The sequence below is a fragment of the Epinephelus moara genome, chromosome 3, assembly GCF_006386435.1.
Source record: "Epinephelus moara isolate mb chromosome 3, YSFRI_EMoa_1.0, whole genome shotgun sequence".
Taxonomy (NCBI): Eukaryota; Metazoa; Chordata; class Actinopteri; order Perciformes; family Serranidae; genus Epinephelus; species Epinephelus moara.
This window is the reverse complement of record NC_065508.1, coordinates 3,878,367-3,891,491: the sequence shown is the minus strand read 5'-3', so window position 1 is coordinate 3,891,491 and position 13,125 is coordinate 3,878,367. Positions and strand designations below refer to the sequence as shown.

At 42.9% G+C, this 13,125-nt stretch overlaps 1 protein-coding gene across 1 annotated transcript in view; it reads left to right on the top strand.

Annotated features, from left to right (window-relative positions):
• Positions 1–2,817: 2,817 nt before the first annotated feature.
• LOC126388079 (rho GTPase-activating protein 7-like) overlaps positions 2,818–13,125 on the top strand; it is a 164,511-nt gene continuing 154,203 nt past the window's right edge. The window contains exon 1 of the mRNA XM_050040970.1: positions 2,818–2,989. Coding sequence (XP_049896927.1) covers positions 2,869–2,989 — 121 coding nt within the window. The 5' untranslated portion in view covers positions 2,818–2,868. The remainder of the gene's footprint in view (positions 2,990–13,125) is intronic.

Sequence of the window (13,125 nt, the reverse complement as noted above, 5' to 3'; positions counted from 1 at the left end):
ACTGCAGCAGCATATTGAGTGCCAGGTGGCCAGAGCGCACAGTTATTGGACGGCGCATGGACACTCACCCTCTTGCGATTGGACTTTGAACTTATCGCACAGTAGTGGTACCATGAGGTACCGTAGTACTACTAATATCAAAAAGCCTGGGGTGTTGTTGCCATACAGTTACCCATGGCAGCAGATCACTCTGTGTTTCTTTTGGTCAAAGTGTCGGCTGTGACGGGAGAAGTCGTGGACGACAAAAAAAGAAAAACAAAATCAAATATGCTCAATTTTCTGTCGGGACGTCTTGAGGTGTCCCAGAGGTGGCGTTGGTTGTTGTCTGCTATGACACAGTATACAAGGGATTATTGCGAATGACACTCATTGTTGTTTAGCATCTGAGCCAACACCGTACGACGCTACGTCAGGCTATAATTGGACATAGTAGTGTAGTGTGAACCCAGCATAATTGGTCAGCGTTTCCAGGTCTTATGTATCTCAGCAACTGTACACCATCATTGCAGCCGCGGAATGACTATAACAGAGTATAGCGGCACTTTCTCACATGAAAAATGACCAAAAAAGCTTCTTTACAACCAAACATGTTTCAGCAATTACAGGTTTCCCTGATGTTAGCATGTAGCTACATGTAGCAGTGTACTGTGACTGTGTATAGCTACACTTTCTCCCAATTAAAAGCCTCTGAACACAACCAGACATGTTCCAGTGGGAATGTGATCCAAAATTGATGAGAATAACAACATCTGCAACTCAGATTACAAATTTCCCTGGCGTTAGCACGTAGCTTTATGTGACAGTGTAGGCTATGTAATGTAAACCCTTGCAGTAGTGGGCCTGGAGCAGATGACCTTATAAATCAATCTGTCACAAGTTGACGTCATCATGTAGCCAAAGTAGAAATAACAGGTGAAAACATAGTATTCAGAATGGCCACAGTTAGGGCCTGTCCCAATACCCCCTCCCTTGGCCCTATCCCTACATTTGCGCGTTCCCGCAAGGGGTAGTGGTGTCACAATTCCTTTTTGCTTGTAGGGGTAGGGGGCATAACGAGGGGTACTGGGTATGAAACTAGCCCTTCAGAGCGAGGGATTTCAGCTGCTGACCTGCCAGCGAGGGTTAGACGTCGCCATGGCTACCACCGAGCAAGAGATGGGGGAAAAAAAGTTCATACATAGCTAACGTTACCGTCGTCTGGTTGCTTGTTAGCTAGCTAGCTAGCTCGCACTATCTGGCGTCTGTCATCTGTCCTGTTCTGCAAAATTGTCGGATTTTTCACATTACGATAACACGCCAGCTGGTATAACTATGCTGCCGCGTAATGTTAGCTGGTTAGCTAGCTAGCTAGCTAGCAGAAGTCCCCTGTGGTCTGTCGTTCATCAAACGAAGCACAATGAATACAGCAAATGCGATCGGTAGGATCACCTAAACCAGAGACTCCATTGTAGATGCCAGTTGGAAATGTAGATGGCTCGCAGCTTCCTGTTTAAAATAGTTACGTATGCGTGAACGTAACCGACGTGGTGATGTAGTGAGTGGTGTCCCAATTCCTAGGGAAAGATTTCAACCCCTACTCCTCGTTGCTTCATTTCGAGAGCCAAGGGGTAGTGGACAAGGGGGGGTATTGGGACTGGGCCATTAACATTGTAACATTCATCATTCATCATTTTCTGTAAGCGCTTATCCTGTTAGTGGTTGCAGGGAGGCTGGAGCCTATCCCAGCTGACATTGGGCAAGAGGCGGGGTTCACCCTGGACAGGTCACCAGACTATCACAGGGCTGACACATAGAGACAGACAACCAGTCACGCTCACATTCACACCTACGGACAATTTAGCACCTGGAGAAAACCGACACTGACATGAGGAGAACATGCAAACTCCACACAGAAGGGTAACATATGACATAAAATAAGGAAAAGCACAATAGGTCCCCTTTAAAGCTAACTGGCTGCATCTGACAGATGGGAGGGGCTAGGACTTTATAAGACTTTCCCAGATTTCCCTGCCTCAGGTTCCTCCTCATGTGCAGCACATTGTTTGAAAGGTTGAGAGGTTTGTGAGTGTAGAGTAGGATTCAAAACAATTCTTCACTCATTCACACAGAGCTTTAACTATGAAGTTCCTCCATTTCTTTGAGTCTGAAGTCTGTCTTAACCCAGTAAAGTTGGGAGTTGGGTCCAAGTCCAAGTCCCCCTCCTACAATCACTGACACCTGAACATTTTTGCTTTCAGTGCTCAGGTCTCAAGCCTTTCCATGGTTTCAGTTGGACTCGACAAGTCTTAAGTCTTATATCAGCGGCTGTGTGTGTGTGCAAAGGAGAAAGAATTCAAGTTTGTGTTTACAACGTGAGTGCGTCTCTGGTTCCATCTGTGTGTGTGCTGCTGATGTCTTTAACCCAGGTTAGATGTCATTTCCTCTCTTCAGTCCGGGCCAAATCCTTTAACTTCCCACACAAACACACGCACACAAAAGAATAACACTCGCTCTGCTTCACGTTCATCCTCTTGAAAACACACAGATGTACACTCACACACACGTAATAGCTTGTTCATAAACTTCACACACATTTTCTCTTACTCACCCTTCCTCAAACACACATACACAACTTTCTGAGGAGGGAGATGTGGGGAGGGAGAGGACAGGGGTGTTTCACAAATTACATGCAGACTTTTTGCATCAAGTGTCAGCCCCCTTGCCTCCTCTTCCTCCTCCTCCCCCTCCTCCCTCACTTTGCTGAACTCTTAAGTCAAACACAGCCTCGGCATGAGCTGTGGCGGAGCGAGCGTTGCCCACATGGGTTAGAAACTCTTCACAAGCGCAGGGTTTTTCAGCGGGAATATGTAACTGTTGAACTTGTGGAATATGGCTCAGACGTCGGCGGTAAAAACTCCACTGCGGAGATCCTTCAGCGAGCATGTCAAAGATTCCACCAATAAGGCTTGGGATGTCTTCTGGAAGAGCGTGAGGGAGAGGCGGCTGTCGGGTGAGTAAGGATATGATGTGGATGTTGATTATTCAGCTGGTTGGCATCTTGGAGAGGGGAGTTTACACAAGGTTGCAGCAGCATCTTGATAGCAGCAGAGGGTTTTCTGCAATTCAGTGTGATTCAAGACATTGATATTAGGAATGGAAGATGAGGTTAAAGTCTTCTGTAGTGTATGTTATTTGATAGTATTAATATTGAGGTGATGTAGTGTACTTTCTGGGAATGTCAGTCTTTGGCTACTCCAGTGAATCAAATGGAGCACCTGTGACACTTTAATTGTTGCCTCTAATGTTTTGTTGATGTTTTCTGCACAAACTTGGTAGCAGAGCTCTGGCCCAGGGTCATAGAATATTGCTGCCTGCTTCAATTTTCTCAATCAGGTCACTGAAGCTCCTCATTTTTCTTGAACATTTGTTTTAATCTGTCATTTAAAAAAAAAGTTTTCAGACATTTCTTTCATGCTGCTGATTCAACGCAACTCTCAAGCAGTGATGTCACTCCTGATGAGAAACAAAACTTGTACAAACTGATACTGGACCTTGAAACTTGCTTCAACATCTCCTGCACTGACTGATTTCGGCAGCCCAGTGTGATACGCAACAAAAAACTGTTGCAGCTGACATCAGAAAATAACCAATTGTGATCTAGTTGCTGCTGAACAGTTGCCAGAACTATGACACAGACTATTCTTCTCATTGTCTTGGGGAAACATGTTTTTCCCATCGCTCCTGCAGCTGAAGTTCAATACAAAATCCATCTCTTTCGAGTTGTTTGTTGGAGGTGCAAAAGGTCAAGACATTTTATGGAAGAGTTGGTGGAACCAGTGATGTCTGCTTGACATTGAGCTGCTGTCAGAGATTGAAAGTGTGGTTGCAGTTGTTTCAGCCTTGTTGATTCCAATGACAGAATATGTCACATGAAGTAAGAGAGTGGCTCTTTGGGCCTTGATCAGACAGAGCGCTTTTGGAAGTCATTTATAATTTGCTTGGTAACCACTGAAATACCCATCTTAGCCGAACCATTATTTTGCTGTGAAGTTACATTAATCTCACAGGTCTGTACCTTTCAGCATAAAAAATGGACAGGTGGAGGGTAGTTGTTCTTGGTGTAATTGAATACAAGAGGTTTTAATAGATTCTGGAAACAGTGGGCTTCAATGGCATGGAGACATGAGCTGCATCAGGCTTTGGCTTCTTGTTAGGAGAATTAAATTATTGTTAGTTTAAGTCTCCCAGGGGGTTTGTTGATGTTAATAGAAAGATTCAGTAACATCAGTCTTATCCTTTGATATCTCTCCAACCACTTTCAGGAGCTGGTATGGTATCCTGGTCAGCTCCTGCTTGTTACTGTCCATCATGTAGTTGCAAGGCAGCTCCACAAAACCACTAGAACGTGAGCTGTAGCTGTGACTGATTGTGGTTTCACGTCTCATTGAAGCTGAGTTTTTTCCAGTGTTTGTTGCACACTGTGAGGGTGGCTCACATGTTGATACTCAGAGTGTTAAATGGACTCCTCGGCTCCAAGCAATCTCAGCATGTTCTCCACACTGATAGCTGTTAAGTCTCTCGCCATCTGACAGATCCTGAGAGGTCAGGAGGTCCCGGGTATGACGCTCAAAACTCCTCAGCAGTCGCCTGGCGGTGTTTCATCACTATTAACACAAAGCAGGTTTCAGTCGAACAGTGGGCCTGGGACACAGAGCTGTGGTGTGTGTGGTGAGAAACTGGTGTGTGGTTAAACTGTAGCTGCAGGGAATGGTTTTGTTTTATTTCCCTGGAGGTAGGTTTGTGGCCTCTGCTTGTGTGTGTGTGTGTATGTGTGTGTGTGTGAGACTGTGGGCTTGTTAGGGGAGCTTGTGACTGAAAGGTTAATTCACTGAACTGGCTGTGAAAATGTCAAGGTGACCCAGAGGGCGACACTTTGCCTCTACCTGCTGCCGCCAGGTGCTGAGCAAGTCTCCAGTGTAAACGTGTGGGGCTGTATAAATGTAAAACAGAGAACTGGGAAATATGTTGTCACCAATAAAAGGAAAGGATCCAAAAAAAAAATAGAAGCCTTTAGAGGTTCAACTGAACTTCAGAGCTGAATAATGTCCTCTGTTCATTTGAATGGAAACATTGTGATTTAATTTGATACACTGAGCTTCTGCATTAACTTTGGTTAAATTTGACAGGTGGATTATTGCTGTTGATCAGTAGCAAACTCTCTTAAAAACATTAGTGTGTGACGTTTCAAAAGCACCCATTGTTCCTATGTAAGTCTGTACTCAGGCAGCGGGTTGACACATGTATGCTTGGTGGGACCAAGTAGCAACCTCAGGGACTGAAAAATAAAGCCAACAAGGAAGTGCCAAAAACTGCAGTTCCTTGAATGACCACTAGAGGCTGGCTCCAAATGCAAGTCAATCCCCACAGACACTCATGTTAGAGTGTCCAACTTTACAACAAAAAGAAACGTGTGTACAGTAGGGCTGTAGTCTCCTGGTCGACAAGTCGAATATTTGGTCGCTATGCTCTCGTCCGACCAAATTCTCATTGGTCGAATAATCGCCGTGTTACTTTCATAAGGAGAAAAGTGCTACATCAACAGCTTTCCAGGATTAATCCATTATTTCCTGTGGTGGGGGGACAGGCTAAGTTACACCGCCATTGTTGACAGAAAGTTGAACTCGCCCACCCTCACGCTCAGGGTCGTGGTGACACAGACCTCCTGTCAGTTTCAATAAGCTGACACCATTTCCCTCAGTGGAAACGAAGCTTGTATTTACTTGTATTTCACAGATAAGAAACAATAAATTATGAAGACAGTAAAAATAGCATTTTAAGTCGTGTGTGTGATTTATCCTTCAGGGATTTATCCTGGCTTCATATGAGCAGAGGAAATCTCCGCTGGTCACTAGGCTAATTTATACAATGTAAAATGCCATAGACTGGCGCTAATAACGTTAGCATGTTGTATTTGTTTGGAAAACGTGTTTAGTGTGACAGTTGTTTTGTTGGTGAATGTTGTGAGTTGTAATGGAGCCAAATGTACCGTTACCTTTGTTACATGTTGCTGTTGTCCCTGGCTTCATATGAGAAGAGGAAAAGATCGCTAGACGCTAGGCTAATTTACACAATGTTAAATGCCAAAGACTTGTGCTAATAACGTTAGCATGTTGTATTTTTGGGGGAAATGTGTCCAGATAAAGACAAGTGTTTGTCTGTGAATGCTGCGAGTTATAGTGAAGCTGATATGTGTACTTGTGTTTGACATTGTCTCTATTAAGCCATGTTTAATGTGTGTTTAATGTGTGTTTTGAATCAACTAAATAAATAAAGTTTGGTTTGAACTAAACTTTACAGCACTTAACACAGTCCTCCACCACTGACTAGTGTTTTGGAGGTGTAACTGCAGAGTGACACTGACACACCACCGCAGAAGTAAAAATAACGTGCAGACTAATCGATTAGTTGCAGATTATGTGCGACTTTAGTCGACCAAGATTTTCTTTGGTTGACTACAGCCCTAGTGTACAGCCTGGTACAAAAAATGGTTTCGATCTCTATAACTAATTTCCCCTTCACGTCATCTGAACAAGGGGAGAATTTTTATAGAATTCACCTGTTTACATTTAGTTAAGGTATATTGTAATTAGGGGTGGGAATCACCAGAGGCTACACGATACAATATTAATGAAATATATTGCAATTTATTACCTTTTTTCAACTGTAAATTATGTACCCGAAGGAAAACTTTTGTCAACATCTGTTTAATCTAATTACATAACGTTTTTAGTCTGTTCATGGCTCTTCAATCAGTTTTTATCAAACAAAATGTATCTAGTGAACTAAAATAGCAATTGATTTTATTATTCAAGTGTTTCATTTTTAAATCTGTTTAATAAAAAAATCGATACTTGGCACTGTGTGAAGATATGATGTTGCCACACAAAAATATTGCAAAACTACGCTGTATCGATTTTTCCCTCACCTGTAATTGTTACGCACAATTAAGGTTGGATGTGAGTGATAGACTGTCTACTGATTGTGTCCCCGGCTTCTCAGTTAGATCCACCCCTCGCTCCTCTGCAGCTCCACCCTCTCGTCCAAATTTGTCACTTCTAGCTCCAGTAATCCAAGACGGCCAAAGCTAAAAAGCCAGATTTGGGTCTTCAAAACAGGAGTCATAAACCAATGGGTGACATCATGATGGCTTTGTCCATCATTTTTATACAGTCTGTGGTCAGAACACATTTCTGTCTTCTTTCCCAGTGTATGTCCACTCTCCAGGAAAGCTGCCATTTTATCACATTCTTATCTACACACAGCTTTAAGTGTATGTGAATATTGGAGTGTAAGATTTGGAAGGTTGCTGGAGTGTCAGGTGTAACCTTTCCCTTAACATACGTTGGAAAGGCTAGGGTGGACGTGGTTTCCTGAAGCTCTTCGACTGTCCACCAGTCAGATCTGGTGCCTTGATCTTAATCCTGAAACCATGTCAGAACTAGCCTCTTACGGAAGGGAATACGGCCAAAATGACGGCGTGTGCTGATTCTCATAGCTAAACTCTGATGACCCCGACAATGTGAAGTTTTTCACTGTAAAAATCTCCCCAACTCACAGTTTCCCGTAAACACACACCCACACAGAGTATGGAGTGTACTATGTGTAATATATCAGCAGACTGCAGGACTGGTGAGGCAGGTTTCTAAGCTGAGAAGCTTTTAGTCACGATGCTGCAAAATTCAAACAGCTACCTTCAGGGGTTTAAATGAAAGTCAGTGATAAACTGAAAAGTTGAATAATCCTTCTTCTGTCTGTTGACGTCCAGACTCACCGAGAGCTTCTTAAACCTCAAGGAATACCTCTGATTCTTTGACTACCTGTGTGTATGTGTGTGTGCCGGTCTGTTAAGTGTGTGCATGCATGTGTATGTGTGGGAATGGTATTTTGTTTTCTGCGTGTGTGTGTGTGTGTGTGTGTGTTTAATTCAGACAGCTGGTTCTGTTTTTCCTGTGAGAGCTGATACCTTGCTCCAGCTGTGTGTACACTTACATCTGTGTGTGTGTGTGTGTGTGTGTGTGTGTGTCTGTGTGTCTGTGTGTCTGTGTGCGTGCGTGCGTGTGTGTGTTTGGATTTAATCAACATATGACGGCAGAGCAGTCATGCTCACTGATTGGCTGAGATGAATTATGTAATCCTGTGCTTCATAATCCTGAAGCACACTCACACATTTACACACAGCAAAGAGAAACAGAGAGAGGGGGAGTTTTGTAAAAGAATCACAGCAATGGTTCTGCATTAAACTGTGTGTACTTTACATAAATCTGTCCAGCTGATTGATTTCCAGTCATTTCCATATGCTGTGAAAACCATTTTATCTGATTAACATGCATTAAGAGAGACAGCATCAAATCTAACCCAAGTAAAATCAGTAACGCCCCATTAGCAGCAAGTTGGCAACAGATTGATTTTCTCAAATTAAATGCTTGTTGAAACCCTTTTTTTTTTACTTACATCACAATTTTCAATCAATAGTATAAATTAATTCCATTAAATTTAATTTAGGGCTGTACAACCCATGGCGTTAAAGCAAAAGTCCAAATGGTTTAACTGGTTAGACTGGAAAAAATCATGTGTATCATCATATCAGAATTGACCACAAAAAGGCGAAGATGAACTAAAAGGAAATGTAAAGGTGATAGTTAATTCTGAGACAGATTTTATGTCAGATCATCCACACCAACCCAAACATTTAGGCTTTACTATCTTATTGCCAAGGCAATCATGTACCAAATCACCATCAAGACAAACACTTAAAGAGGTGAGGTAAGCTCTTCGCAGGCAAACATTTTCTAGAAAAGAACCAGCATCTGGTCGCAGTGTAACCTAAAATCCATCCATTCATCCATTTGCATCTGCTTATCAGGGGCTGGGTCATGGGGGCGATAGGCTGAGCAAGGTATTCCAGACGTTCCCCTCCTCAGCAACACTCTCCAGCTCCTCCTGGGGGATCCTGAGGTGTTCCCAGGCCAATTGAGATATATAATCCCTCTAGCGTGTTCTGGGTCTTCCCCGGGGCTCCCTACCAGTCACCTAGAAGGCATCCTGATAAGATGTCCAAATCACCTCAACTGGCCTCTTTCGACGGGAAGCAGCAGCAGCAGCTCTACTCTGAACTCCCTCTGAATGTCTGAACTCCTCACCCCATCTGTGAGGCTGAGCCCAGCCACCCTGTGCAGGAAACTAATTTCATCTGCTTGTGTCTGCGATCTCATTCTTCCGGTCACTACCCAACTTAAAGGATTTTTTAAACACAATGAAAGACTTGTTTTCATAGATACCTTACCCACAAGCGTCACCTCAGTCAGTTTAGCCATATTATCTAAAAAAGACACTTATCAAGAGAATAAAAAGGAGCACAAATCTGAAAATCATAACCAATAAGGATGATAGTCAGAACTATTAGATCAAGAAAAAGAGTCATTTTCTTTTATGGTATTTAAAGCTGCAGTAGGTAGAAAGCCTGAAAACGGTTGATTTTTGAGTCTCATCTGAGTTAGGTTTCGTTCATCTCNGTCTTCCTTTTTTTGGGTTTAGCCGTGTAGGCAGTTGTAGCCAATGCTGGAATAGTTATTTTACCTGGTGCACTGTTCGCCCTTGCCGCTTGCTCTCCCCTTCTGCCGGCGGCACGGGAACGCGCATATGCAGTAGAACAGCCAATAGGAACGCAGTGGTCTGAGCTGACCTTTGATTGATTGATGCACATCGGCACGATACTGATTCTTTAGAGGCTGAACACAGAGCCATGGTGAGGTGCAGAAACCTATTGTTTGTCTCAGACCACTTGATTTACATTATGCTTAGAGGATATTAAAACATTTTTACTCAATTATACCAAAACAATGTTGCCTACTGGAGCTTTAAACATTGGTTCCCAGTTGAGGTGCTCACTGCTTGTCGAGGTCATCGTCGACAACATAAAATATTTTCCCTCTGATTGTTCAGTTTAAAGGGAAGTGTTTTGGTCAGTGCCAGACGAACTGATACACTACAAAACAGATGTAGTTCTGTGCTCTATACACAGTGCTACATTGGGGTCTGTGTACATGAACCTGTGCATCTGTGCAAAAATCTTTTCCAGCTGTGTGGACACTTGTCGACATGAACAGCTGATAAAATTGATTTCCCACGGACTATCACAGATAAATTTGTCAGTAGATAATGTGAGGATTTCACATTTCCTCGCTCTGCACGTGTGTAATTTATCTTCATCCCATCTGGAAAGAATAAAATAAACCAACTAACACCTCAGAGTGGGAGTGAATGCACAAGAGAGTGATAGTGGTGGAGTCGACCCAGTCTGCACTCAGATTCTTGAGGTTTCTACTCTGGTGGTATGACACAGTTGTTTTCTCCTTTTCATAACCGAACTTCTTGTGAACTGAACCAGCTTTGTGTGTCTCCCGAGGAGTGACGACCGTGTACAGCTGCAGTGTGAACACGGCCCGTGAGATTCGCTGCTCTAATCCTCATCCCGGCCTTTCGCTTTGTCCTTCACATTTCTTTCATCGCTCACTGTCTCTGAGTCTCTCCACAGGAGCATCTCCTGTCCGTCCTCCTTCATCAGCCCGTCCTAATATTTACTCCTCTGCTTAAAAAGTTGTCATAATTCACAGCCCAAATATGGTGTTCCATTCAAACCTTAGCGGCGATGCTGTTCCAAACACAGTCTGTGCCAGACACACTCTGTAAACTTTGCTGTAACTTTTTCCTTACGCCTGGACGTACTCATCGCTGATACGACAGGGTGACGGTCTCCAGAAACTCTAGATGCAAATTGTGATTTAATCCAGAGGTGGAGATGTTTGATCAGGCTGAACTAGCACTAATAGTAAAACTTGATAAATATAAAGCTTTTTAAAAAGCAAAAATAGTTCTGTATTGTTGTTAAGTTGTTGGTTTTGTCATAGTTGGATGTCAAAGGATTTCAAATGAGCGTTTTGTAGACTTGAAGAGATTTTTCTGAGGTCATTATGTTTCTGCTCTTCAGCAGGAAAAAGGAAGCTCCCCAGATGCTTTAATGTGACAGGAGGTATTTGTTCAGGTTTTATAAGGCCACCATGCGGCACACTGTCAGAGCTTGCACAGAGTGAACATTTTTTTATTCCTGTTGAGTTTAAAATAAAATCTTAAAAAGATTGCAATTAACCTTTGCACTTGGCGTGTAGAACTGCCATCATGGCAGAACATCAGCAGGGAGGCGAGCCAGGAAGTTTGATCTGAAGTTCAGCAGTTATTACAATTTCTCTGGTAATCAAGTTAAATTGTTCACGTGTCGTATCTGCAGGTCACCAGAAGTTGCTCAGAGATGATCTGATTCTGTTTAATGAGGATTTACTGAGAGCAACATTAACCCAGAGTCAGAACTGGGACAAATTTAGACTTTTACTTTCATGCATTAAGAAAATGATTAAGCATTTTTCATATTTTTGTAATGTGTTTCAGTGTTTGGCTTTTGATTTGTTTGGATGCATTTACCACCAATGGATTTATGATACTGGGGGAAAAACAAATTATTTTCTGAGTGAATCCTACAACAACTAAATAGTTTTTTTTTATAACACCCAAGAAGGAAACTGGGAGAGAGCACAGAAAAACATAAAACGCATCATTTCCTGTCAGAGCATTTCTCCTTCGGAAGGAGACCCAGAAGCTACCACTGTTTATTTACATAAACAGACAACTAATTATGCGATAATTTTACAGTTAAACAGCCTTACATAATGAAGTGGTTCTTGAGGATAAAGATGATTAAAACTGAAAATGAGAGAGCAGAGAGACACCGAGGCTCTGAGCCAAATGTGATGGAAGGAATCAGTGTGAAGGCTGGTGTTTATTCTGCAGTGATCAGAGATGGGCCAAACTAAACAGCCAAGTGGGGAAACTGGGGTGGGAACCTGGGAAACACACACACACACCAACACACACACACACAAAACACAAAGTTCCTCCTCATGTCTCTGCAGCTTTGACAGAAAGAGGATAACAAACACACAGTCACACACACATACACTAAGGCAGAGGCTCTTTATCATCAGCTTTCAAACAAACACACACACAATTTTGGTCGTGGTCTTGCAACTTGTGTGGTAAATGGTTCAGTTGTGTGTGTGCGCGTGTTATCATCTCTGCCTGAGCTGCAGAAGGATGTGAGGAAGAGCTCGTGGGACAGCCACAGGGTTTAAACAGTGAAAACAAAAAAGAAAATAAACAGTCTCTTCTCTACCGCGAAGTTTAAGGGCTTGGTCATATCAGCAAGGGAGTGCTAACAGTGAAAGTAAAGTAAATTCACTAGGCACATATTTGAAAGTATGGCTGCACTCAGACTGCAGGCAAAAGGGGCGTTCATGACTCAGATCGGCTTTTCTCATAACAGTGTCAACGGCACAAATCACATGGAATCTCATCTTTTCAATCGTGATTTGGGCCACTTTCATACGTGGTCCTGAATCAGATATAGGCCTGATTTTTGCAATGCGATCTCAGTCTGAACAGTCATTCATGAAACTTCTACGTGACTCTGTGGAGAGGCACTGACAGATGCAGCAGAAAGACCTTGGCATCCTCGAATTTTGGATGACGTCTGTTTCAGTGAAGCCATTAACGTCAAGATCCGGGATCTGACTCCGCATCCACATACTGTACACCTCCATACAGAGCTAGCAGCCATTGCTCCACAAGAAAGCCATAATTAAACATTTGTCTCTCTTTCTCCTCATCCTCGTCCTTGTTATCATCTGCTCATGGGTTTGTTGGCTTCCACTGCACATCAACTTATAAACAAAACTGTAACCGCTCAGCCTCCATGTTGACTTCCATACGACAGCATCCATTGTTCTTTTGCCCATGCCGGTCAGTTCAGGTCCGTGACTATAGTTATCATTGGCATCTCATACTGGCCGCTTAAACAAAGGTAATGTGAACCACCAAGCAAACCCCCCAGATCTAAGCAATTAATTTGACTTGAGCACTATGGCTTGCAGTGTGAATTGAAGTGTTTCAGTGTGAACATGGCTTCACCATTCATTCATTATTTGATCTGAAGAGAAATAACAAAGAGAGTCACTGACTTTAAAGGGAAAGCCAGAA